At 43.5% G+C, this 25,407-nt stretch overlaps 1 protein-coding gene across 1 annotated transcript in view; it reads right to left on the bottom strand.

The window, feature by feature from the left end:
- TMPRSS6 (transmembrane serine protease 6) overlaps positions 1-17,208 on the bottom strand; it is a 35,307-nt gene extending 18,099 nt beyond the window's left edge. The window contains exons 1-5 of the mRNA XM_083701125.1: positions 17,153-17,208; positions 15,109-15,263; positions 6,738-6,874; positions 6,004-6,071; positions 3,792-3,976 (exon numbers count right to left, since the gene is read on the bottom strand). Of these exons, the coding sequence (XP_083557251.1) occupies positions 3,792-3,976; positions 6,004-6,071; positions 6,738-6,874; positions 15,109-15,256 (538 nt within the window). The 5' untranslated portion in view covers positions 15,257-15,263; positions 17,153-17,208. The remainder of the gene's footprint in view (positions 1-3,791; positions 3,977-6,003; positions 6,072-6,737; positions 6,875-15,108; positions 15,264-17,152) is intronic.
- Positions 17,209-25,407: the final 8,199 nt, after the last annotated feature.

The following is a 25,407-nucleotide window of genomic DNA, read 5'->3' on the forward strand; positions in this document are numbered from 1 at the left end:
TTGTTGTTATTTATACAGTACCACCAGTGTGCACGGCACCAAGCAAACTGATGGCCTTAATACAGGTAGCAAAGCAGAAAAAGACTGTGTATACACCATGTATTTAAGGTACACACCCCAAGAATCCTGGAAATTGTAGTTTATTAAGGGTTATGGGAATTGCAGCTCTGTGAGGGGTAAACCACAGCTCCCATGATTCTTTAGGGGGTGGGGAATGTGCTTTATAAGTACCGTATTGGCCTGATTTTTTTTCCAAATTCTGTCTGTGAAAAGTTAAAGCATGGCTTTTACAATATCGCTACTGAAATAGACATATGGTAAAACGAAACGGGTGTGAGTGCCTGCAGAATTTTAAGGGAGCGGCTTGTATTTGGATATTGTCCTCTTTTCTCTCTCCCCCCCTCCCAAATTTTAAAGCTGCGGCTTATATTCAGGTGCAGCTTATATTCGGGCCAATACAGTAAGCTGTATACTCTGAAAGTGGAAATATATAAAAGAATTTAAAAAATGTCCAGAAGCACGTTAGGGACCAACTAAGTTTGTTCTTGGTATAAGCTTCTGTGTGCATGCACACATGGCTACCTACCTGACTCTGAAAGTATGGGTTGCCAGCACCCAGGGTGGGGCAAGTGTTATGCTCCTCTGGTGGACTAGGAAGCTGGGGTGGAGGCATGGTGGTGGAGGAGCCAGTGTGGAGGGAAGGGCGAGCTGGGCTAACCTCATTGGCCAGCCCAGGAGGAGGTCGCAAGTGAGAGTCCCTTGACTGGCCATGTGGAGAAGGAGGCACTGCCCCAGCCCCGAAGGCCCAGGCCGGGTGTGGCTTGCCTTCCCATGGCTCTGGAAGGCGGTAGGAGTTCAGCCTGGTTGTATGCCTCTCAGAATTTTGTACCCAGGACCACTGCCCCTCTGCCCCCTTCCCACGCTACACTGGAAGGGAGAGCATGCTTGGTCCCTGCTTGTGGACTTCCCATAGGGATCCAGTTTGCCACTGTGGGAACAGGAAACTTGACTAGATGGGCGACTGGCCTGTAACGGCAGGCATCTTCATGTGTTCTTACGATATAGAGAACAGAGGGAAGCAGCTTAGGTGGAAGGCTGACATGTTCAGCTTTGAACATATCGAATTCTCAGCAGCACTGAAACATCCAAGTGGCTTGCATGGGATTCTTATGTAAAAGCCACAGACATACGGAACAAAGGAAAGTACATCTATTTCTTACTCACTTAGACATCTGCTTTTATAACAAGCTGGATTGAAGCACTTGAACAGAAAGATATAAAGAACGAGTATAACGAATGCAGAAACATATTGTCAGGCAAAAGATGCAGGGTAATTTGGCTTTAAAGGCTTTATTTATATGGTTCATCCTAAGAGTGTTGTGGGGGGGGGGCATTACAGCCTTATGCATTTTCTGTTGCCCGTGCACAATTATTTTGCCTCACTTTTTAATATAAAACATTTTGCGTTCAGTGTATTGTGCAAAATAGATGCATCGATGGAAACTGAAGATTATTCAGAAGCTCCAGATAACATAATCTATTGTAATCCCACCGAGATTTGACAGTGGGTTTGAGACTTGACGATGCCAGGGCATAGCCTTTGTCACTTAGATAGGTTGAAATGTGTCCTTCCGCTCTTTGCTAAGTGTGATTTGCAAAATTATAATACACAAATTACTTAGAGCTGAGCAGCGTCACGCAGAATGCCTCAAGAATGGAAAAAAACTGTAAATAAAAGGTAATGAGGAATGATGGCAATTTCTTGGCAGGGAGATTTTCGGAAGCATATAGAGTTGGTCTCATTTAACATTTTTGCCAGTAGTGAGGTAGAGAATTAGAAACCAAAATCCATTCATTGACATGTTCGATGGCAAAAGGGGCAAGCATCTAATATACAAAGAGCTAATAATAAGGCCAGTTTTATGGGCAGGCACAATGCACTGAAATAGGAAAGACTGTAAAAACAGGCAAATATTAGAGTTGTGCAAATGCATCAGCTTTATTTCATTTAACTGTTTGTCATGGGCTTTTGTTTTGTTTTTGCAAACAAGCCAAGTTTTAATTCAAGATAATTCCAAGAATATTTTGTTCAAATCCCAATCCCAACTCTTCCCACTGCTAAATACTAAAACTCCCTGGAATTTTCTGCGTTCTCTGAAAAGAGGGAATAAGTGTTTCACCAGCAGTGTAGAAGTGAGAGTGAATAAACACATACTGGAAAAACACAGCCAACTTTTCCACAGGGAACATTGCAAGGTATACTGTAACAAGAGGAAGGCAAAACTGTTGAAAGAGAGTTTGAGATGTAAGTTTGCTGGTCAGGTGCAATGCAATGTTGTGGGTGGGGGGGAGGTTTATGGGGATGTTTAAAGTCTATCTGCCAGCAAGTGCGATTTAGTCTTGGGAACAGGTTTCCATTGTGGGTGGTACTTGTTCTTTTTAATTGCTACATCTAGCAAGCTGATCTGCACCTGCCATTATCCATGATAGATTAGGTCCTGTGCATATCCTCTAAGTAACAGAACTTGTGGCTTTCCAGATGTTGTTGAGCTACAGCTCCCACCATCCCTGTGGACTGTCTCTGTTGCCTGGGACTGATGGGATTTGGAATCCTACTGCATCTGGAAGGCTATAGGTTTCCTACTCATGCCTCTAAAAGATGTCTGATCAGATGTGACAGCCAACTGATCACTGAGAAGCGGACAATGCTGACCATCTGTTTGGAGGGTGAGTGAGCATGTTAAGATTTTAGCATGCAAAGATCTGGGAATGGGATACTATCTCCAGCAAAGAGGGGATACTTCTGCTGGATAAGGTATGAAGTATATAGTACATCTTCATTTTTCCAAGTGGCCCAGGATGCAGCCAGATAATCAGCTGTTCAGATAAAGAAGGAAAACTTACATAACTTTGCCACTTGGGTCAATGGAACTTTGAAGAGTCATTTTTGGCTGGAATGTATACTATTAGTTTTAAGCACTGTGACACCATTGGTGGTGGTTGTTATAAAAATTAGGACTTCTATCACATGCTTTTTTTGAGGAAGATTTATAAATCTTCAGAAAGCATTCCTTTCAAAAAGGGGAGACATTGGGTTGGATGTAGACTCAGTTATGCTTAGATGAGAAATTGAAGAATTTGTCAAATCTGCTTTCTCATATTTCCAGTTTTAAGTTCAGTTTTGCCACATTTCCACATCCATTTGCAAATTTGTTAAGAATCCTCACGGAAGTCCACCAGCATTTTAGTGTGCATATCTCCTACGATACAAATTTGCAAGCATTTCCCCTTCATATAATGCTTTTTTGGTACATTTTAATTCACACTCCCTCCCCCCCCCCACAACATACACATTATTGCTCACAGTTATTTGGTTGGAGAAGTACAAAGCCAAATTTGGAAAAGTGGAAACATTGACGGATAGCTGTGTTTCAGTTCAAGCATTGTTTTGGGAAGTGCACATTCGATAGGACTACATTAAAATACAAACTGAATTTCTCCCTCATCCCTAGAGTAGACCCACTGAAATAAATGGGATTTAAGTTAGTCATGATTTCATCTGCTCTAATCCAAGCATGACTAAGTCTGGATCCACCTCACTGCATCTTTCCTTTCTTGGTCTTATATTGTCAGCATCCTATGCTGTTTACAGACACACTCACTCCACCCTGTGTTTCTTCTCATTTTTTTCTTCTGCGGAGTCAGGCAATCTTTTTTTCAGACTATATAGGTATCATAGGCAGCTCTTCCTTCTTGGGAGTACAAACTGCACATATGCGATTAGTACTCACCTAGCAAAACCAAGGATTCTGGGTCAACCTTGTATTCCGTCTGGTATGAGAGGTGTCCTGTTCCATCGGTGCTGCCAAGAAGCTCTTTGTAGAGCGTGGCATTCACTTTCTCTGCAGTCATCTCCTTGTGCTGCCCTTTGGGGACTTGAAGGGCGAACCAGAAGAAACATGTCAGAGATCCCTCCCTAGCAAATGGAGAAAACAAATGGATTTTTAATTTATTTTAATTCATTTAACAAAATTTATATAAGGTTTGAGTACAATAAAGGGGACGCGGGTGGCGCTGTGGTCTAAACCACAGAGCCTAGGGCTTACCAATTGGAAGGTCGGCAGTTTGAATCCCCGTGACGGGGTGAGCTCCCATTGCTCTGTCCCAGCACCTGCCAACCTAGCAGTTTGAAAGCACGTCAAAGTGCAAGTAGATAAATAGGTACCACTCCGTCAGGAAGGTAAACAGTGTTTCTGTGTGCTGCTCTGGTTTGCCAGAAGCAGCTTATTCATGCTGGCCACATGACCTGGAAGCTGCATGCCGGCTCCCTCGGCCAATAAAGCGAAATGAGCACCACAACCCCAGAGGCGTCCGCGACTGGACCGAAAGCTGTCTGCAGACGAATGCCAGCTCCCTCGGCCTATAGAGCGAGATGAGTGCGCAACCCCAGAGTCATCCGCGACTGGACCTAACGGTACCTTTACCTGAGAGCAATAAAGCCTCTATGTGGTTTACAGGAAGTATTAAAAGCATTGATAATCTCCCCCCCCCACAAAAAAGCATTAAAAAATAATTAAAATTAACAATAAAAGAAATTAAAATGTAGAAACATCTACATGCCTGGATAGGCTTGCTAAACAAAAAGATAATTTAAGCAGGTGCTGAAAAATGTTCAGTGAAGGGCCTGCCTGATTGTAATTGGCACGAGTTCCAAGTGCAGGTGCTTCCACACTAAAAGTGCAACTGCAGAACGAGTCTCATGCGGCACGTGTAACAGTGCCAGTTCTGTAGATCAAATGGGCACATGTAGGGTGAGGTGTTCTTGCAAGTAAACTGTTCCCAATTAAAAGTTTTTCATAGCGATGGTAACATCCTGAACTTGACACAGTCAGTAGTGGAGAAAGGTGAGGGTGGTGGGGGCAGTGGGGGTGGTCCACCCTGGGTGCCATGAGGGGGGTGACATCGCTGTGGGCAGCACACCCCCGGAATGCGCACTGCCACTGGCGCACCCCCCTGGGACGCTCCCCGCTCCCCGCACAACCCCTGGGACTCGTGTCGCCGAAGATGCAACCCTGTGGGCCACTCTGGGTGCTGGAGCAGCTAGCTCCACCTCTGGACCCAGTAGCATATGAGCAGCCAATGCAGATCTCTGAATAGAGGTGTTACATGCTGACAAGGCCTCCCTTCTGTCAGCAATCGTGCTGAAGCATTTTGCACTAACTGCTGTTTCTGGGTCAAGCTCAAGGGAAGCCCACATAAAGTGCACTGCAGTCATCCTGTCTTGATGTCACCAATGCCTGGACTATTGTGGCCAGCCTCTCCTGCGTTAGGAACAGTCAAAGTTCAGACTCAGCTGGAAAAGACACTTCTAGCAACTATGGCTACCTTGCCCAAAGAGCTCCTTCTCAGAAAGCGCAACCCCATCCAGGGCAGGCAGTGGACCAGTTAGGATTCAAGCCCCATTTATTTTCCCTCATCCATCCCACTGCTCTGTCCAGACACAGGTCCGGGGCCTACACAGCATTTCTTGATTCAGATGTTATGGAGAAATGGAGCTGAATGTTACCAGCATATTGAGGGCACCTTGCCCCAGAACTCCCAATGAGCTCTCTCCGCAGCTTCAATTAAATATTAACTAGCAATGAGAATAAAGCTTCTCCCTTTCCATTTGCGCATCTTAAATTCATAGAGTTAGATGGGACCACAAGAGTCATCTAGTCCAATGCAATGCAGGTATCCTTTTGACCAACATAGGGCTCAAACCCACGACCCTGAGGTTAAGAGTCTCATGCTTTACCAGCTGAGCTATCCCAGCTTCAGTAGTGGCGATCATGCCACTGCTACTGCAGCTAGCTAAACATTTCCAGCTTTAAGGTGTATTAACCCAAAGTCACGACCGATAATCATTTGGGGGCAAGTATGGCAGATTCTTCATCTCTGTAAAATAAACAGACTGCAGCTTCTAAGGGCAGCTTTCAAACAGGCTAATAATGCTTTACTCACCCAAAGGCATAGACAGTGCTGGAGTTGTAGTAAGGAGCCAAATCGGTGGCATGAATGAGGTCTTTCAGCTGTAAAAGAATGCTCTCTAGTCATTACCAGACAATGGTGTCATCAGAAAATAATACCCAGTCTCTCTCACAATATAATTCACCTATCATTCAGCATTCAGGCATGAACCAGTATTGCCATATTTATTTTTACCATCTCTGCTCTAGGGTGCCGCTTCTGAATTGCCCCAAACATGGAAATGCATCATGAAAAGGAAACAATTGCTATAATGTAAGCAGCAATGCAATGCATTTTACCATAGCAGGGAAGATTGTGACCAGGCTAGCTGTGTGCCTGGCCTGCTCATTCTGCTGTTTAGGTGCTAACCGTGTCAATAGGCCATGTCTGCTGCTTTCCCTTCTTATGCGTCTTTATCTGTAAACTGGGCTTCAGTGTTCAAATAGAAGACACCTTAAAATAGAGGACTGTCCTCTGTAAAGTAGGGTGCTTGGCTGCCTATGGCTGCTTTTGTGCCTTTTGTTGCAGACTGAAATGTAGAAATTTAGCAGACGAGGCTTTTCCTGCTGGGGAAACCCAATAATGACTCAGGGGAAGTCACAACTTAAACTGCTTTGAAAGATACTGCAGGAGGACCCATAGAGAAGCTGGCAATTCTGCACACTAATAACCTCTGTACTAATGCCTCACACTAACACCGTCTGTAGCTCATGAAGTCGTGCCCCTACCATCTTCTGAGTCTTTGTTGTCTCTGTCCAGAAGCCTCTGGATTCCATCCGCCCGTGATCCAGGGAAAACTGTCGATTAAGGATCCTTAGGCTGCCTGAGTAGAAGTGCAGGGATGCTGTGTGGCGTGGTCTGTAGTCTGCCAGGAAGACGAGACACATGGATGAGTTCCATACAATGGAACCAAGATACCACAGGGGCTCTCACTGCACCACACTTAAAATGGGTAGACTTCACTCAGACAACTCTGTCAAAGGAGCCAGGCTGGTGGGGAAGGGTGAGATCCAAGTAAAATAAATAAATGGCAGGCCCTCATCTGCAAAGCAGGATGTATGGCCACCCTAATGAAACCTGCAGAATGAAGTAGTATTAGAATGGACAGTACCACTTCAGACTGTAGGTGGGGGAGTGGCACATCAGGTCCCCTGCCACATTCTAAGCTGGGCTGGCTTGCGCTGGCCAGGGTGCTAAATTGAGCAGGTGGGGGGAGAAAGCCAATCCTTCCTTCCTTCCTTCCTTCCTTCCTGTTACACCTCCTGCCTGGTGAATAGCTAAGGGGCTGTGGGGCTTTTGAACCAGTGGATCCAAAGAATATGGTGCCCCGCCCATTCTTGTTGCAGGGCTTCCTGCACACTATGGTGCAACAGGATCCTCTGCTGGGAAGGAGAAACGAGAGGAGAAATGAACGCCAAGGAGGATGAAAAACAGATGAAGAGAAAGCCAAGGAAGGAAGGAAGGAAGGAAGGAAGGAAGGAAGGAAGGAAGGAAGGAACATATTTTTTTAAATCCCTATGCATTTCAAGAACATCAGTCTGTTTTTCAAGGTTGTTTTTTTAAAATCAAAAATACAAAATTATATATTCAATAAATGCCGGATTACGGAATTGTATAGTGAGCATAGGAACACAGGTAGCTGCCTCATATTGCCTAACTCCTTGCCTAACTCTGTATTGTCTACAGCAATCATGGTGAACCATTGTCCTGTAAGCAACCTTAGGCCCATGTTGGCTCTTGGAGCTGCCCTATACCTGACATCAGGCGAAGGGCAGGTAAGGACATGGCTGGGCCAAAAGGGAATTTGCAGGCACTGCTCATCAGCTGATTGTTGGGGCTTGCCATCCTACTTGGAGATGCTGGGGATTAAGAATGGGACCTTCTGCATGCAAGGCAGATGCTCTAGCACCAAGTCTTGTCCCTCCCCCACTCTAAAATGTCAGCCCCCATCATTACTGTGCTATATTGAACAAATTCTGCAGTAGTTAGCTAAAATAGAAATAAGACTTCAGCATACTGTATTTAATTAAACCACATGTAACTTTTAATTCCTGAAATCTTTAAACTCATTGTCATAATATGTCAAGTGTAACTTACTTAGAATCTCCCTTCTTTCATGTATAATAAAATTCAAAACTTGTATCTTTCAGTGCTTCTTGGGAAAAATGCTTGGGGCAACTTCTCTTGATGCTTACCTAAGCGAATTAAAATGTAGCCATCCCAACAGGATATCTATCAGATTCTTCCTCTAGCCAGCTATCTATAATTAAGTTAAATTAGCATATTTTTGTGATAATGCTGGACCTAGATGCTTCCATGATGGTGCGGTGAACTGATTGTGTGACTGTTTCAACCTTCCCATGAAACTGACCTGCGGACTTCCGGAGGCGGCGCGAAGGGTAATGGCTGCCCTTTCCTAACGGGGAAGGGAGCTCCGCGCGAAAACGGGTCGTCCGCTACGGCGAAGCGGAGACCCACATCGGAAAACCGCAGGCGGCAGAAGCCTGCGGTCTTGGGACCCGGCGGGCGCCAGAAGCAGCCCCCAAGACGCAGAAGAAACCCCGTAAGGGGCTCTGGATCGTGGAGGAGGCTGCGGCGCTGAGGGTCGTTCCGCAATCGGCGGAGTGAAGCCGCAAAGCCGTTGCCGGTGAGCGCTGACCTTTCTTCCTGGAATTGGCACCTTGGAAAGCAGCAACCCGTGAGTAATAAGGACTTTTAATTAAGCTTAAAGATCAAAGCTTCTGAATTTGGCTGAAAGCGGAGGACGTAAAAAAAGGAAGTCCGTCTTCCGCTCACACTAAACTTCAAAGCAAAGAGCAGGAGGAGTGGAGGCAGTGAATGAACTCTTTTACAATTTGGATTTGAGCATTCAGTGCATCACTTTAATGCAGAAAAGGATTTTAAGCATTGGATTTATGCTAAGATTTGGACTGTAGGATCTTTCTCTGAGGAATCTACATTTTAAAAAAGGAAACCCAGGTGCTGGAACTGCCTGGCAACAGTAGCAGTCAGCCTGCAGACATAAATACTTTGAAACAAAATTTGGAAAAAATCTGAGGGGCTTGGACTTTGCTACTTTGACATCTTATGAGGTACCAGCAAGCACGGCTAGAAACATTGTGTTTTTGTAAAACCAACTCTGCTGAAGATTTAGCATTTGAAGGCTTTTGGACATGGGTTTTGTTTTCTCTGTGAACTGTATTTATTGATTCCCTTCTGAAAGACATTTTAAGCTCCCCCTAGAGGTTTTGGACTTTACAGCAGTGACATCCTCATACTTTCTGTTTCCCGGTCTCCTGGTTGAATGTTACCATCTGGGCTGTCTTTTTCTCATGGGAACAACTCAGCTTGACCTTGAGCCTTAGATAAATTTGGAATGAGTGGCGCAAAGAAAAAGGAGCCAAAAGAAAAGGAAAAAGAACAAAGACCGCGAACTAGACAAACAACTTTAGCCTCAGCCTTGCAGCAACGCAGATCTTCGGTACCCACTGTGCTCTCTGAGGAAGCAGCAGCTTCTCTGCCACGTGCAGGGGAAGGAGAAACAGAGGAACTACAATTGGAAGATATGGCCTCAGGAACAGCTGCCTCCATTTTAGAAAAAATATATGAAAAATTGGAATCTTTGGATAAGAAAGTGGAATCTTTGGATAAAAAAGCTGATGAGCAAACTTTTAAAATAGACCAAAACACCGAATGTTTAAATAAATTAGCTGGACAAGTGGCACAGAACGTGGAAACAATTGCAGAATTGAAGGGAGCTACAGGGGAGAACAGAAAATTGGTTGAAGACACCAGCCAAAGGCTGGGAAAGTTAGAAAAAGAGGTGAGGCCACTCAATAAACAAGTTGGTGAACATCAGACCTATCTCTCGATGATTGAACTGAGAAGTAGGGAGACCAACTTAAGGATTAGATCGATACCCGAAGTGGAAGAGGACAATCTGGCTGAGTTTTTGACCAAAATATTTTCCAAGCACTGGAACCTAGAAGAGACGGACTTTAAGATTACATCAGCTTTCAGACTTGGAAGACTGACAAAAAAAGACAAGCCCAGAGACTGTTTGATATCACTGAGATCAAAGGAGGAGAGGGACAAGATTTTGGGCCTACACTACGGAAAGTCACTGGACATTTTAGATAAGAGGATTGAGTTATACAAGGACGTTCCCAAACAGCTTTTGGATTTGAGATCGGAATATTTGGAATTAGCAAGACTTTTGAGGAGCAACGCCATCATCTTTAGGTGGGATTTTCCACAAGGACTATCTTTTACTTTCAGAGGGAGGAAGATCAAAATTAGAACATTGGAAGACAGAGACAAATTTCTGAACCAATACGGAGAGGACCTTCATAAAAAACTTGGATTACCATCAGAGCTCGAAACACCAGAGGTACCTGCACCCTTGGATTCTGAAGATTCAGCGAAAAAGGTACCACCCCCAGAAAAATAACCAGATCTATCCAGGATGTCTCTGCAACTTCTGAGTTGGAATATAAATGGCTGCAACATTCCGGAGAAAAGGAGGAAAATTTTTCACATATTAAAAAAGGAACAATTGGACATTATTTGCCTGCAAGAAACCCACGTGACTAGGCTCCACAGAAAAGTGCTGATAAATAAGAGACTTGGCCAAGAATTTATATCTTCAGACATAGTGAAGAAGAGAGGAGTGGTGATATATGCAAAAGAGAGCCTCTCACCTAAATTTTTATTTAAAGATGAACATGGCAGAATTTTGGCAATTGAAATACAATATCAAGGAGAAAAAATTTTGATATTAGGAATCTATGCACCAAATGATGGGAAATCGGAATTTTATAAGAAGTTGCATGAAAGCATGCTGGAATATCTGGACTATGACAACATCATAATGATGGGAGATATGAATGGGATTGTATCAACTAACATGGATAAGTCGCAAAGTCAAAAAGTTACCAAAGATGGCAGACTACCAAAGACCTTTTTTGAAATGACAGAAAATATGGGCTGGATTGACATATGGAGAATCAAGAACCCCCTAGGAAAAGAAGGAACATTTTTCTCTGAGGCTCAACTGACTTGGACAAGAATCGACCAAATTTGGATTACTAGAGGTCTGGCACCTAAGGTCAGGAAAGTGGAAATCTGCCCAAAAACCTGCTCCGACCATAATGCCTTGAAAATGGACATGACATTATTACCAACCGGCTCCTTTAGATGGAAGATGAATGACAATTTGTTTAGAAATCAGGAGATCATTAAGAAGGCCCAAAAAGTTATAAAGGACTATTTTGAAATAAACCTGAACACCGTGGTGGAAAAAAGAACAATTTGGGACGCAAGCAAAGCTGTGATGAGAGGGTTCTTGATACAACAGAATGCCATAAGGAAAAGGACACAAAATGAAAAGAAAGACAAGATTCTGGAGAAAATTAAAGAACTAGAGAAGAAGCTAAGAGCCAATCCGAAGTCACAGCCGATTTTGAGAGAAATTAAACTTCATCAAGCACAATATTCAAAACTGATAAACCAGGAAATAGAATGGAAGATTAAATCAATGAAACAAAAAACGTTTGAATCGGCAAATAAATGTGGGAAACTGCTGGCCTGGCAGTTGAAGAAAAGACAAAAATTGAACATAGTAACAAATTTGGAAATTGAAGGAAGAAGTATACAGAACCCCGTGGAGATTAGAAAGTGTTTTCAAAAATATTTTAAAAAATTATATACTCAAGGGCCGCAGAATGAAGTTGAGATTGAACAATTTTTGAGGAAAAACGGATTGGAAAAATTGTCACAAGAAAATAGATTACTCCTGAACAGCAAAATAACACGACAAGAGATTGAATTTGCCATTCAGAACTTGAAATTGGGCAAATCTCCAGGGCCAGACGGCTTGACCTCCAAGTACTATAAGACATTAAGTGATTATTTGATCCAACCACTGCTGGAGGTCAGCAATGAAATTATGGAGGGAAAGAAGGCGCCAGAATCGTGGAAAGAAGCGTTCATCACATTGATACCAAAATCAGAAACTGAAAAGACACAGCTCAAGAACTACCGCCCCATCTCCCTTTTAAATGTGGATTACAAAATATTTGCTGATGTTTTGGCAAACAGACTTAAAAGAGTTTTAAGTCAAGTAATTCATAAAGACCAAGCAGGCTTTCTCCCAGGCAGACATATGTTTGCTAACACAAGGAACATTATTGATGTCTTGGAACTTTTGCAAACTGACATAAACACTAAAGCAGTGCTAATTTTTATAGACGCGGAGAAGGCCTTTGACAACATCTCTTGGAAATTTATGAAGGGAAATTTAAAAGAAATGGGAGTGGGGAGGGGTTTTGAAAATGGGATTGACGCAATATATTCAGAACAAAAAGCAAAATTGATTGTTAATAATGTGGTAACAGAAGAGTTCAAAATTGAAAAAGGAACACGACAAGGCTGCCCGATTTCCCCTTTGTTATTTATCTCAGTCCTGGAGGTGCTCTTAAACTTGATCAGAAGGGACCGGTTGGTGCAAGGGATCCAGGTCGGAGCGAAACAATATAAACTTAAAGCTTTTGCAGATGACCTAGTTTTGACACTGCAGGAGCCGGAATCTAGTACGAAAAGAGTTTTACAATTGATTGACAATTTTGGTCGGGTGGCGGGATTTAAGTTAAACAAACAGAAAACTAAGGTGTTGGGGAAAAATTTGACAGATATTGAATCAGAACAGTTTCAGAGAGAAACAGAATTATCATTGGTGAAAAAGGTAAAGTACCTAGGGGTGAACATAACAGCAAAAAATCTGAGTCTATTTAAGGAAAATTATGAAAAATGCTGGTCTGAAATTAAGAGAGACTTGGACAGTTGGACAAAATTGAAGCTTTCTTTGTTAGGCTGAATTGCTGCTATTAAGATGAATGTATTGCCAAAAATGTTGTTTTTGTTTCAAACACTACAGATTATAGACAAGACGGAATGCTTCCGGAAGTGGCAGAGAGATATTTCTAAATTTGTCTGGCAGGGCAAAAAGCCCAGAATTAAGTTTAAGATACTGACTGACGCAAAGGAAAGAGGGGGCTTTGCCCTGCCAGACTTAAGGTTGTATTACGAAGCCGCAGCTTTCTGCTGGCTAAAAGACTGGCTACTTCTCGAAGACACTGATGTGTTGGATCTGGAAGGGTTTAATAATAATTTTGGTTGGCATGCATACTTATGGTATGACAAAGTTAAGATCAATAAGGCCTTTAAGAACCATATTGTCAGAAAAGCAGTGTTTAATGTCTGGACAAAATATAAAGACTTATTGGAAAATAAAACCCCAAGGTGGCTTTCACCTCTGGAAGCTAAGGCCCGAAAAAGACCCAATATGGAAGCCAATTGGCCAAAATATTGGGAAATATTAGAAAAAGATGGAAATAACTGGAAATTGCAGAGTATGGAAAAAATGAAGGATAAAGTGCGAGACTGGTTACATTACGCTCAGATTAAAGAAGTTTTTAAAAATGACAAAAAGCTAGGGTTCCAGGTGGAGAAATCGAAGCTGGAAACTGAACTGTTAGAACCTAAGACTAAGGTACTTTCAAGAATGTATAACTTGCTGTTGAAATGGAACACACAAGACGAAATGGTTAAATCGGCTATGATAAAGTGGGCACAGGACATTGGGCATAACATTATGTTTGAGGAATGGGAAAGGTTGTGGACCACTGGGCTAAATTTTACTGCATGTAATGCTTTGAAAGAAAATATAATGAAAATGATATACAGATGGTACATGACCCCAGTTAAGCTTGCCAAAATATACCACTCGTCTGACAATAAATGTTGGAAATGTAAAGAGAATGAAGGAACGTTCTTTCACCTCTGGTGGACTTGCCCTAAAGTGAAGGCCTTCTGGGAAATGATATATAATGAACTGAAAAAGGTATTTAAGTATACTTTCACTAAGAAACCAGAGGCCTTCCTTCTGGGTATTGTCGGCCAGAAGGTGTCAAAGAAGGACAGAACTTTCTTTATGTATGCAACAACGGCAGCAAGGATACTCATCGCAAAGAACTGGAAAACTCAAGATCTACCCACGCTGGAAGAATGGCAGGTGCAGCTGATGGACTATAAGCAGCTGGTGGAAATGACTGGCAGAATTCGAGACCTGGGAGAAGAAAGGATGGAAGAAGACTGGAAGAAATTTAAGATTTATTTACAAAATTATTGTAATTTGATGGAATGCTAAGAAGGATGCTTGATTATAAACAATTGGCCATCACTAAATTAGATGAGCATTATTAGACTATATTGTAATGATTGGTTATAAGATTACAAATAAGATGGTAATTTGCTTGAAAAATTTTATGAACAATGTAAGTGCGAGCGGATGACGTGAGGAAGTCCAAAGATGTTATGAAATTTTGTAAAGACACAAACAATGCTGTTTTTTAATTTTGTATCTCTTTTATTAAAAAAACCTAATAAAAATTTTGGAAAAAAAAAAAAAATGAAACTGACCTGCATCTCAGCTGCAGATTCTCCCTCAAACCATTTTTAAGGGACATACAATCACTTCACCATTCCATCACATGAAAGAGGAGTTGACTTCACCATGTCAAAAGTGAGCGGCAAACGGGAGGTCAGGTACAGATGGAAGTGTCTTTGAGACACTTCAACTGGCCTCACTCCCCCACCATGCTGCGTAAGTAACAGGGATGTGGTTTTTCTCTCTCAGTTTCCCATTTTCCCATTCATATGTTCAGTTCTCCACATTAGTGGATTTCAGTTCTCCACATTTTTGTGTGTGTGTTATTGTTGTTATTTACAGTCCTCAGAAAAATTTGTTAAGAGTTTTGTGTGAAGTGCTACTATACACAATCTTGCATGTTATTTGCACTAAGACATGCATTTAGATGCACACCTCAATATATGTGTGTTTTTATACATTGCTTGGCTGGAGAGATGCAAAATTGGGATAAGTGTGAATTTAGAAGAATCATGGTGTTTCGCTTCCTGAATTGTTTTGGAAAGTGCGAATCAGGCAAGTTCACATTTAAATGTGAACCAAATGGGATTTCTCTCCCCATCCCAGATCACCAACCATCCCGGAGAAGAACAATGAAAGACTCAAACAGTTACCTATGAAATACCAAGTTAGCACTCCAGCACAGCCCAGCAGCACCAAGACTATCCAGAGTGGGATGCACTGCTGGCAGTTACAGAGTCCACGCTTGTGTCTTTGGTGAGGCTGCACCTCTGAATGGTCCTCCTGCTCCTCTCCCTCCATTGTGGACCTACCAAACAAGCAAAGCAAGTATCAGCCTCCTCTCCTTTCTCCATAGCTGAGGTTCAGAATCATCACAATAAAACCATGATAACTTAGTGGAAAGGTGGGTTCAAAGCTTCCTCCATTTTATGTCATCTCCATAAGTTCACAGCTGTATATCCCACACATTCCCATCCCAATCTGCAGCCACCACTAGACTGAGTGCATTTTAAAATAATTTTAATAGTCATACATCTTACCACAGTGGGGAAGACTGTGATCAGGGGACCTGTGCTGCTGCCCGGGTCTAACTGCTGATGGATGACTTCAGGCCCCTGCTGTCCCCTTCCTAGGCCATTTATCTTTAAATTGGACTTGGACCCAACAGCCATTCAAATAGGTTAAGGGACCCCTGACCATTAGGTCCAGTCATGGCTGACTCTGGGGTTGCAGCGCTCATCTCGCTTTATTGGCCAAGGGAGCCGGTGTACAGCTTCCGGGTCATGTGGCCAGCATGACTAAGCCGCTTCTGGCGAACCAGAGCAGTGCACGGAAATGCCGTTTACCTTCCCGCCAGAGCGGTACCTATTTATCTACTTGCACTTGACGTGCTTTCGAACTGCTAGGTTGGCAGGAGCAGGGACCAAGCAACGGGAGCTTACCCCATCATGGGGATTCGAACCGCTGACCTTCTGATTGGCAAGTCCTAGGCTCCGTGGTTTAACCCACAGCGCCACCCGAGAACCCCTTAATACAGCCTCTGTGAAACAGGGTATGTGGCCTTTTGTTGGACTAAAATCCTGCTCCGATCCAATCAGGAGGTAACTGTCACAAGTGTCACTAATAAGCACGTAAGATGTCAGAGAGGCAAAACAGCAACATCTGACCTCCATTTGAGGCTTCTCAGGGATGGCCCCGTACATTTTGTTGCCTGTACAGAAAATGTCCTCCATCCCACCAGAGGGCAGCAGGCTAGATTAGGGGATGCATATGGCATGCACAATTCTTCTGTCCAGCTCCCTGCCCCCTAGTATCTGTCACCTGAGGTGTCTGTCTCATTCTGCCCAATGACAGAACCAGCCTTGAGTTTAGAATTAAATGTGGCAGACCGAGGGTGAAAAGAAGCAACAGAACACAAATATATGTGCATACCAGCCCCTCCCCAACCCGGTGACCTCCATATAGCTTTGATAATGACTCCCACCAGCCCTAGCTGGCATAAACATTGGTCGGCAGATAATGGGAGCTGTGGTCTAAAACATCTGGAAAGCACCAGATTGGGGAAGGCCAGTGTGGTGCCTTTCAGGACCACAACTCCCATCACAGCATAGCCAATGATAATGTTGTAGTCCACATTGCCTACCCCTGCCAGAGGGCATAGAACAAGGCTATAAACCTATTCCTCACACAACAATGCAGTTGTTCCTGATAAATCACAGCACTAATCACTCGCTCCTCACATTCATGGCCAGCAAAGTCAGAATAAAAAGAATGGATATCCATGGAGGCAAGGATTGCTCCTCAGTAATGAACCATAGCCTCCAAATTCCCAGCTTTCATTTTAAAAGTAAGAGTAAGTTTCTAGCAATTGTAGGACCTGAGATATGTGACAAAATGTACACTCTCTATTCTTACCACTTTTTGATAGAAACTAGCCTCTTTCCTCCTTTCAGTGCTTTTACTTTGCCGATTGCCACATTCCCCCAGAAAAATTCCTATGAACGCCCATTATGTGAAGCCTCATGTTTTGCCTCTGTAGTTTTTTCCTACAGGCCCTGCACCAACACATCCATAAGGAGAAGACTTGGGCTGCACTCTATAGCCACCTGTAACCCAGCATCAGAACTCCAAGCCTCTTCTTCCTCACTGGGAAGAGAAATTCTAAATACCAGTGTGACCCCAAAGTGACAGGCCTACCTTTGCAGCTTTCCGTTGTGGTTGTGGCCTGGTGCGGTCTCATCTGAAATCACACACACACATGCACGAATGTAAATACTGAGCAGGATTGAATATTTACTTAAGCCCAAGGTCTTCCTTGTGACCGGTCTGTCGTCCAATGCTTTTTGTCCTCTGTTTTCGGCCTTTGCCCTATTCCAGATCAGCACTGAAAGCTGTGCTTAAATGTTCTCATGCCACATCATTCTTCCTCACAAAGTGTTCTGTGTCACTCAATAGCTTATGTGAGGCTAGTGCCCTAAAAACCCTCTTGGGTGTTAAGAATGGCAGTGGGGAGACCTTCTCGGTAGTTTCACCACCCTGGGAAATTCAGCAGTGTGGCGTCTCAGCAGAAGACATTCTCTGTGGCAGCCCCTAAATCTGGCATCTTGGCTGGATAGCTTTCATTACATGCTGAAGACACACCTCTTTACCTGGGCTTTTGACACCTGTGCAAGATGCTTTGGGACCTACTCTAGACTTTTGATTGTAAATTGTGTTTGTGTGTGTGTGAGTGTGCGCAAATAATAATAATAATAATAATAATAATAATAATAATATCTTTATTGTCATTGCCCCCTCTCAGGGACAACGAAATTACTTGGCTGCTCCATCCACCCAGATAGGGCACTCCATTTAAAATCAAAACAACTATAAAAACACTAATTAAAACAATATAATATAAATATGACTTTGTGGTGGAGGACAGTTAAAAAATCTTAATAATAACAATAACAACTATGTTTTTCCCAATGAAAGGCCATCCCCTTACCTATTTGATATCTTTCATTCCATGGGAATCTTGTAGCAATTCTTCTTACAAAAAGCGGAAGACATTGTAGCTTTTCAAATGGGGGAGTGCCAGAGGAGAGCACTTGGGGAGAGTGGGGAAGGGTAGTTTGGAGGACAACAGCTTGCAAGATGTGGAATGAATGATGCTCTGAAGAGCCAAGGTAACACACTGCTTGCTCCCAACCATCTCCTCCTCCTCCCTCTGGTCCCCCCTCTAGAGGGCTGCTGAATAGTTGCCTGGCAACTTTTCCCTGTCTTAGTTACACTCATTTGCTCCAAGGGGATAAAGTCAAAATATGGCTGAATGGGTGGGTGGGGGGAAGCCTTCTGCTAGGAACTAATGCCTATATGTCCATCTTAGAGCTGCTATGTTTCTCCCCCCTTGGAAGAGCTTTTGCACTTTCAATAGCTGTGCAACAGACACAAATCAAACAGGTGCAGCCTCCCCCTCAAGAAGATGCTGGAGTGTGCTTTTTGTTCCTTAAACATCTGCACCTTGCACAGCTGGTAAAAGGCACAGTCAGGGGTGAGTAGGGGCAGGCAAATCTCTGCTGCCTTGCTAGAGGGCTGTCAGCAGAGGGGATAAAGGAGGGGAGGTGAGCAGCAGAGAGAGTGATGAAATGGGCACAGCAGCGATAGGCTGGCAGAGTCCTAGCCAAACAGACAGCGCTGATAAGCTCAAGCAAAAGTCTGTCTCAGACAACCAGCCCTGACATTCTGAACCCCTTTGAGTCTCTGTTTCCCTCATCCTCACTTTCTGTTTTGAAGACAAAATCGCATTTACTCATTATAGCCCTGTATGAGGCTGGTGTTTGTTTCTCGTTCTTTATTTGCAGTTCCTGGTGCATTACTCATTCAAAAGGTACTGACTGAAAAAGGAACTGGGCTATAAGCAAAAGTTTGTCCAAAAACAACCTTTGGATCACCCCAAATAATTTCTCTAGCAAACTGGATGTCTGCCCCCTGTGGGCCACTATGGCTATATACTGATGTCTGGTCCATAGATCCACTAACCAACTTAGATACAGTCAGAGTGCCTACTGGGTGCAATTATTTTGGAGCCCTGTGAAAATTCCCCGAGGTTCAAAACTAGAGTTGCCAACATTTATTTTTCCCTGACAGAAATCCAACAAGTGAATCTTTTCCCCTTTGTGCATCTGCAGGCCATGCCAATTGCATTTCTACTTGCCACACAGCTGATAAATTTCTCTTTTGATCATTCTTTCTTTAATGCATTTTTAAAATTGTGTTTACCTTTACCCCAGCTTTCAGGATAACATCTATGCAAAGTGGCTTGCAAAAATAATTTAAAACAATAAAAGAACCATTGAAACACAATGACAGGTAAAAACAGCAGGACGTCACTGTAGAAACAGTCACCGGCGACCTATATAGAAGAAATAGGCTTTCAAGACCTGTTTAATCACAGGCAAAGAGGCAGGGTGGCCATGTGTCCTACTTTGCAAATGACATTCATCTATCTGCATGTGTCCTTTATTTGAAGGGCTATCCAGTAAGTCTGGCTTAAAGATGAAGAACTCTTAGGAGAGCTGCAGATGAACCGAAGTTGCCCATCAGCAGTTAGCACCTGGAGAGAAGACTGAGCAGGCACACAGATCATACACTGCAGTGAGACATACTGTATTTCTAATTAAGGTGTAATCATGGTTTTAAAATGCGTGTCTATTCATATACATTGGCAAATCTGGGGCTATTTTCAGCTGTTCAAGGGAGACCTATTGTTATTAACGGACCTAAGTGAATCACATCCATTAACTTCAGCAGGTAGGACTAGCATTGAGTGCCATCTTTTCTACACATCTGTGTCCTGTTTTTCTTTGGTGGGGTGTGATGCATTTTCTCCTTTTGTGGAATGCATAAGTTGCCATCCCCTTTGGCTGATTGAAGACTGGCCCATAAAGGCAAATGTGGCACTGCCCCATCAACCTCAATTTGCCCTTGGGAGAACAAAACCAGAATGAATGGACCCTGTGTCCTGGCTCCCTCTGGACAAAGGACTCAGGCTACATTTCCTGCCAAAAACTTTTAATACTCAAATAAGCATGGTACTTCAGCAAAGTACAGTGGTACCTTGGTTCTCAAACTTAATCCGTTCCAGAAGTCTGTTCTGAAACCAAGGTGTTCCAAAACCAAGGTGGCTTTCCCATAGAAAGTAATCCAAAACAGATTAATCCGTTCCAGACTTTCAAAAACAACCCCTAAAACAGCATTTTAAAATGAATTTTATTATCTGACAAGACCATCGAGCCACAAAATGAAAGCAATAAACAATGTACTGCAGTCACACAATCAATCAATCAATCAATCAATCAGTAGCTGAACTGGGTTCCACACAGTCACAAAAACAAACAAAAACAGACGCAAAAAGAAAAACACAAAATAAATAGCAAAAAAGGACAGACCTCAGTGTAACACTCAAAACAGAAGTGTGGCACTCAAATCAGAAGTTTAACACTCAAAACAGAGCATGTTCAGCTTCTGAAAAAAGTTTGCCAGCCAGAACACTTAATTCTGGGTTTGCAGTGTTTGGGTTCCAAGTTGTTTGAGTACCAAGGTTTTTGAGAACCAAGGTACCACTGTACCAGGAGTGCAGCAGGTGCAAGGCATGACTACACAAGCTAATACATTGATCCAATGGTCAATATTGCCCCTAGGTTCCCCTTATATAGGAGTGGGTATGACTTTAGTATGGCAAGCGTGATGTCCAGGGTCATAAACTGATAACTCCATCAGTTCCTTTCATCCCTTATCTTGATCTGACCAACCCCTCCAAGAGGTCTCCTTGGGACTCATTGGGATTCTGTCATTGGCTTTTGTGATTTCTTTCTTGATCTCATTTGTAGGTGGCACATAGAGAACAAACACAGATGATAATCTCACTGTCTGGATAGGTTCATGTGAAGAGAAGTGGTCCTTTACAGGGAGAAGCACTGCCTAGAGCAATTTGGATGACTAGTGAAACAAAAAATGCCATTGATAATATTTTGTGGGCTGGGGGAAGCCTAACCCTAACTGCAGCAACCAGTTGGGACGATTGAGGAAATGACATTAAGTTTTAAATAAGCTTAGGTGCTTTGTGGATAGAATAAGATGGATGATGATAATGATGCACATCAGGCAATAGGGTAGAGTATTATTTTAAGAATATTCTGAAAATATTTAAGAAAATGATTCATAGTCCAGAGGATGCAGTTTGCCATCCCTGGCGTAACTACCAAAATGAGATTTAAAAAAACTTATCCTGGGGAGTAGAAAAAGATCTAGATTCCCTTGACACCAGGCTTGCATGTCAGCCATTGCAAAACTTTGTGCTCTTATGGAATGCATTCTTCTTGGGCCTTTGATCATCAAAGAAAAATGAAGCAAATGTGAATCTATGCAGACGTTCATAGCTTGCTCATCGCCATGGTATCCAAATGTCTGAATAAGACAAGGACACAGCAGGCCAAAATTAGACCCGGTTGCAAAGGAATTGTACCCACCCACCGGAGCTGAATTTGCTTCTCGACAGCCATGTTTCCATGGGAATGTTGTGCGTCACTGGGTACACCACAAGCGAAGGGCACGCTGGCAAGGATGTCAAGGTGTTGCTGAATGGGAATGCCAAACCGCCCCTGCCCATGCTGCACCTGCTCCACAAGATAAACAATAAGATGAGAACATTAGAAGAGCCTTGCTTACAGAAGCCCCTCTAGTCTAGCATCCTGTTCTCACAGTGTCCAATCAGACTCTGATGGGAAGCTTGAAAGCAGGACCTGAGGACAACAACACTCTCCCATACTTGTGATTCTTGTAAACTGGGCCTACTGCCTTCAGCCATGGAAACAGAACATAGACCTTGTGGCTAGTAGCCTTTAAAATGCCTCCTCTCTGCTATGGCTGGTGAGGCGCTGTGCTCTGTCAACTCCTCTTTGCAGCTTTGCTTATGTTACTTGCATGGCCCTGCGAACACCCTATTCCCTAAGGTGCAAATAACTAGACAACACACAGCGTATTGGGCTTTGGGGATCAAATAAGGCCAAAACTTTATCAGTTACAGATGTGAAAGGTTTGATCATAGTCATTAAGGTAAGCAACAGCGCATATCACTCCCGCCCATCCACTGGGAGTGTTTCTAAGGGTGAAGCCAGCCGGGGGGGGGGGGGAGGGAATGTCCTATGACCTACATCAAATCAGGGCATCCCCCAAGCGGTCCACGTTGGAGGACTGGAATGGCCCTAGCCCCCACCTGGGCATCGGACAGGAGCCACTCCTCCTGGATCCTTTTAACAGGATACCCTTACCTGTGGAGGGGCAGGCAGAGGCTACAACCTCCCCTCCAACCAAGACTTGGCTTACCCAATGCGTATCCACCAATTGAGGCATTCTTGGCTTGCTGCCAAAGCACTCACGCCTGCAACTAACACTCAGTGCCCTCCACTATATTGCATAGCCAGATATTATTGCCAGAATCCGAGAGGTGGACCCCACCTCGGTGGAAAAGCACCTCCTGATTAACATTGATGTCTGGGTGATGAATCACCTGGCCATTGGAACGCTCCATCCTGCGACCGATGGTGCGATTGGTCTGCTTCCATGCCTGATTCATGCTTGCAGGGTTGGGGCTGTTGCTCCAACAATGTCTCCGAAAGGCCCTGCCAACCAGGTATTTATCCTTCCTCTGGACGGGATGCTGAGCGCAGCTATAGATCAGCTGGCACTGCGCTCAGGTGAACGCCCCCTAGATTCCTGCTGCCATTGGCCAATTTGGCGGCAGGAGTATGATTGGGCCAGCAATAGGCCAGTTCACAGAGGAGACGCAGTGCCCGCCCGCAAAGGCGCCCACCTGAGGAGAGCTAATGGACATTCTGCAAGCACTCATTTCCTTGGAGACTGTGTGTAGTAAACGGCAGTGCTGAAACACCACAGTCCCAAGGTCTTCCATGCCAGACCTTTCGGCTTCCTGGGAAGGAAGGCCAGCTACAGATCATTCCTTTTTCAAGCAGAAGTTTCAGGCTCTGGCATGTTTAGATGACAAAACTGGCATTAAGAGTAGATAACATCAGGCACTTGACTCTACTTCTGTGGGATCTGTATAGTTTTGCCTTTTAGCCCATCTCCCTGATGCATTGGACACTATTAACCAAGCAGAAGCATAGCACTTACTTGCAGCAGGAGTTTATGCCTTAAGGGGAATGTAAGCTGAGCAGTTAATGTGCATAAAAACTGGCCATTGTGCACATTTACCAGGCCTCATGGAAAATGCATGCATCATCCTCCCATGAAGAGGGAATTGTGCACATTTCCCGGTCAATATATACAACCTACAATACTCCTTGGGGAATGAGCATGTCTCAGCTGACCTTTGTACATATGCACTTTGTGCATAATCCCTAACTGGCCATAGGAAATGTGCATATATTTACTGAATTTAATGCATTATTCAGCAATTAGGCATAATCTTCAAAGGTCCCCTGGCTCACCACCTACTTTGGTCCCAGGGCCTGAAGTCCCCCTCCCCTGAAGCAAAGTGATGACAAATCTCCCAAACTGTGACTGTTGACACAGCCACTTTTAATTCAGTTCTAAGTATGGATGGGGGACAAATTTGATTCAGTCTGCAATTAAATACAAACTTACAAAACTCACATTTTCTGAAACAATATTGTAATGGTTCTAGGGGTTGCTAGTGCGTAAGCTGGTGCTTATCTCCCCGGCTGGGTGCAAACACCTGGCTGGGTTGCCTAAGTGAACCTTTTCTGTCCGGACAGCCACTCACCCGTGGCTGACTCAATCGCTGGCAGAATCCGTCAGTGGGCGTTTCTTAAACTTCTTTCAGCAAATAAGCTCTTTGACACCTAGTCTCCTCCTACTCTCTCTGCGTGAAAGCCTTCTGCACAAGGAGGGCGTGGGCAGCGGAGGACCCTACTCTCCCCGCTGGTCCCAGGCAAGGAGTCATGGGACCGCCTTGCCGCTTCCCCCATCTGCCCCCCTTCTCCACTGGTTCTACGCTGATTCTCTTCCCCAGAAGATGGGCTGCTTCTCCCGATCCCTGGACGCTCTCTGGAATCCCTCTGGCTTTTGCTCTCTTCCTTCGGCACTGATGGCAGTTCCCTGACAAATATGCAAATTGGAACCCAGGCTTCCGTTGAAATTCACACGTATCTGAATTTTGCAAAGCAGTTCTTCAGCCAAGTAATGCGTACAAAAACACCCATCCCAAGGGAGAGTGTGAATGAAAATGGAACATATTAGTGAAAATACCACAGAAATGCTTTATGTTAGGGGAAATTGCTTTTCAAAAATGTGTACATTAGGAGAGATGATGAATTTTTATGAGGGTGTGTTTTTTAGAAAATTGCAAACTGATGTAGAAATATGGAGAGACGAGAAAAATGAGAAGCCAAGTGAATCTCTTCACTTAACCCTAGTGCCAAGTCCGTTTCACTTCCATGGCTCCCAAGCAAAGGATCCTGAAAGGAATTGTTTTGTGAAGGGGGGTAGTAGCTCCCCTTTGAAGTTTTTTGAGGAGAGCCAAGAGAGTCAAAATGAATTCCCAGCCAGTATGGAAATGCAGATATATCGCAAGCATCGTAAGATACAGTGTGGCATGGGAGAGCTGCCCTCTAACCAATTGTTCTGAAATTAACACAATAAATGCAATCTTGTTTGAATACAGGAATTTTATTATTTGCTACATTTGCATCCCATTGTTCCTCTGAGGAGCTTAGGGTAGCACACATTGATCCCCCCTGCCACATTTTATCCATGCAACATCTCTGAGAGACTCAATGGCCCAAGATCACAGTCAACTTTACAGCTGAGAGAGAGGTAAGCCCCCTACAGGGTTATTAAAGAACTCCACTAAGATATGATCAATGGTTCTTTTTTTTTACCAATATTTTTTTATTGATTTTCATTAAATGTACATTCATTATACAAATAAATTTCACATATATCTTTGGCTCTGCTGAGCTTCAGACTTCCCTCCACCCCTTTGGTAAGTATCGTACATTTTCTTATGTCGCGTATTTTGTTTGTTTATCTGGTTAACCATATGCTGTTAATCTAACCCTGCCAGTGTCTTTAAGGTTTTACAGTTGTCTCTTATATACACCAAATATTTACTCATAAAGTATCATAGAACTTCTGTTCATCCTGATCTCGTATTCTCCCTGATAATCTAGCCAGTTCTGCATAATTCATCATTTTAACCTGCCAATCCATAATAGTTGGTATTATATCCGTTTTCCAGTTCTGGGCCAACATAGTTCTTGCAGCCTTCGTGGCATACAGAAAGAGGTTTTTAACTTTCTTTTTAATTTCCTTCCCTACCAATCCCAATAGGAAGGCTTCGGGTGTTTTTGGAAAGGTATATTTAAAAACTTTTTAAAGTTCATTGTAAATTAATTCCCAAAAGCCCTTCACTTTACCACAGTGCCACC

This window comes from Podarcis gaigeae, assembly GCF_964106915.1.
Source record: "Podarcis gaigeae genome assembly, chromosome: 10".
NCBI classification, from domain to species: Eukaryota; Metazoa; Chordata; class Lepidosauria; order Squamata; family Lacertidae; genus Podarcis; species Podarcis gaigeae.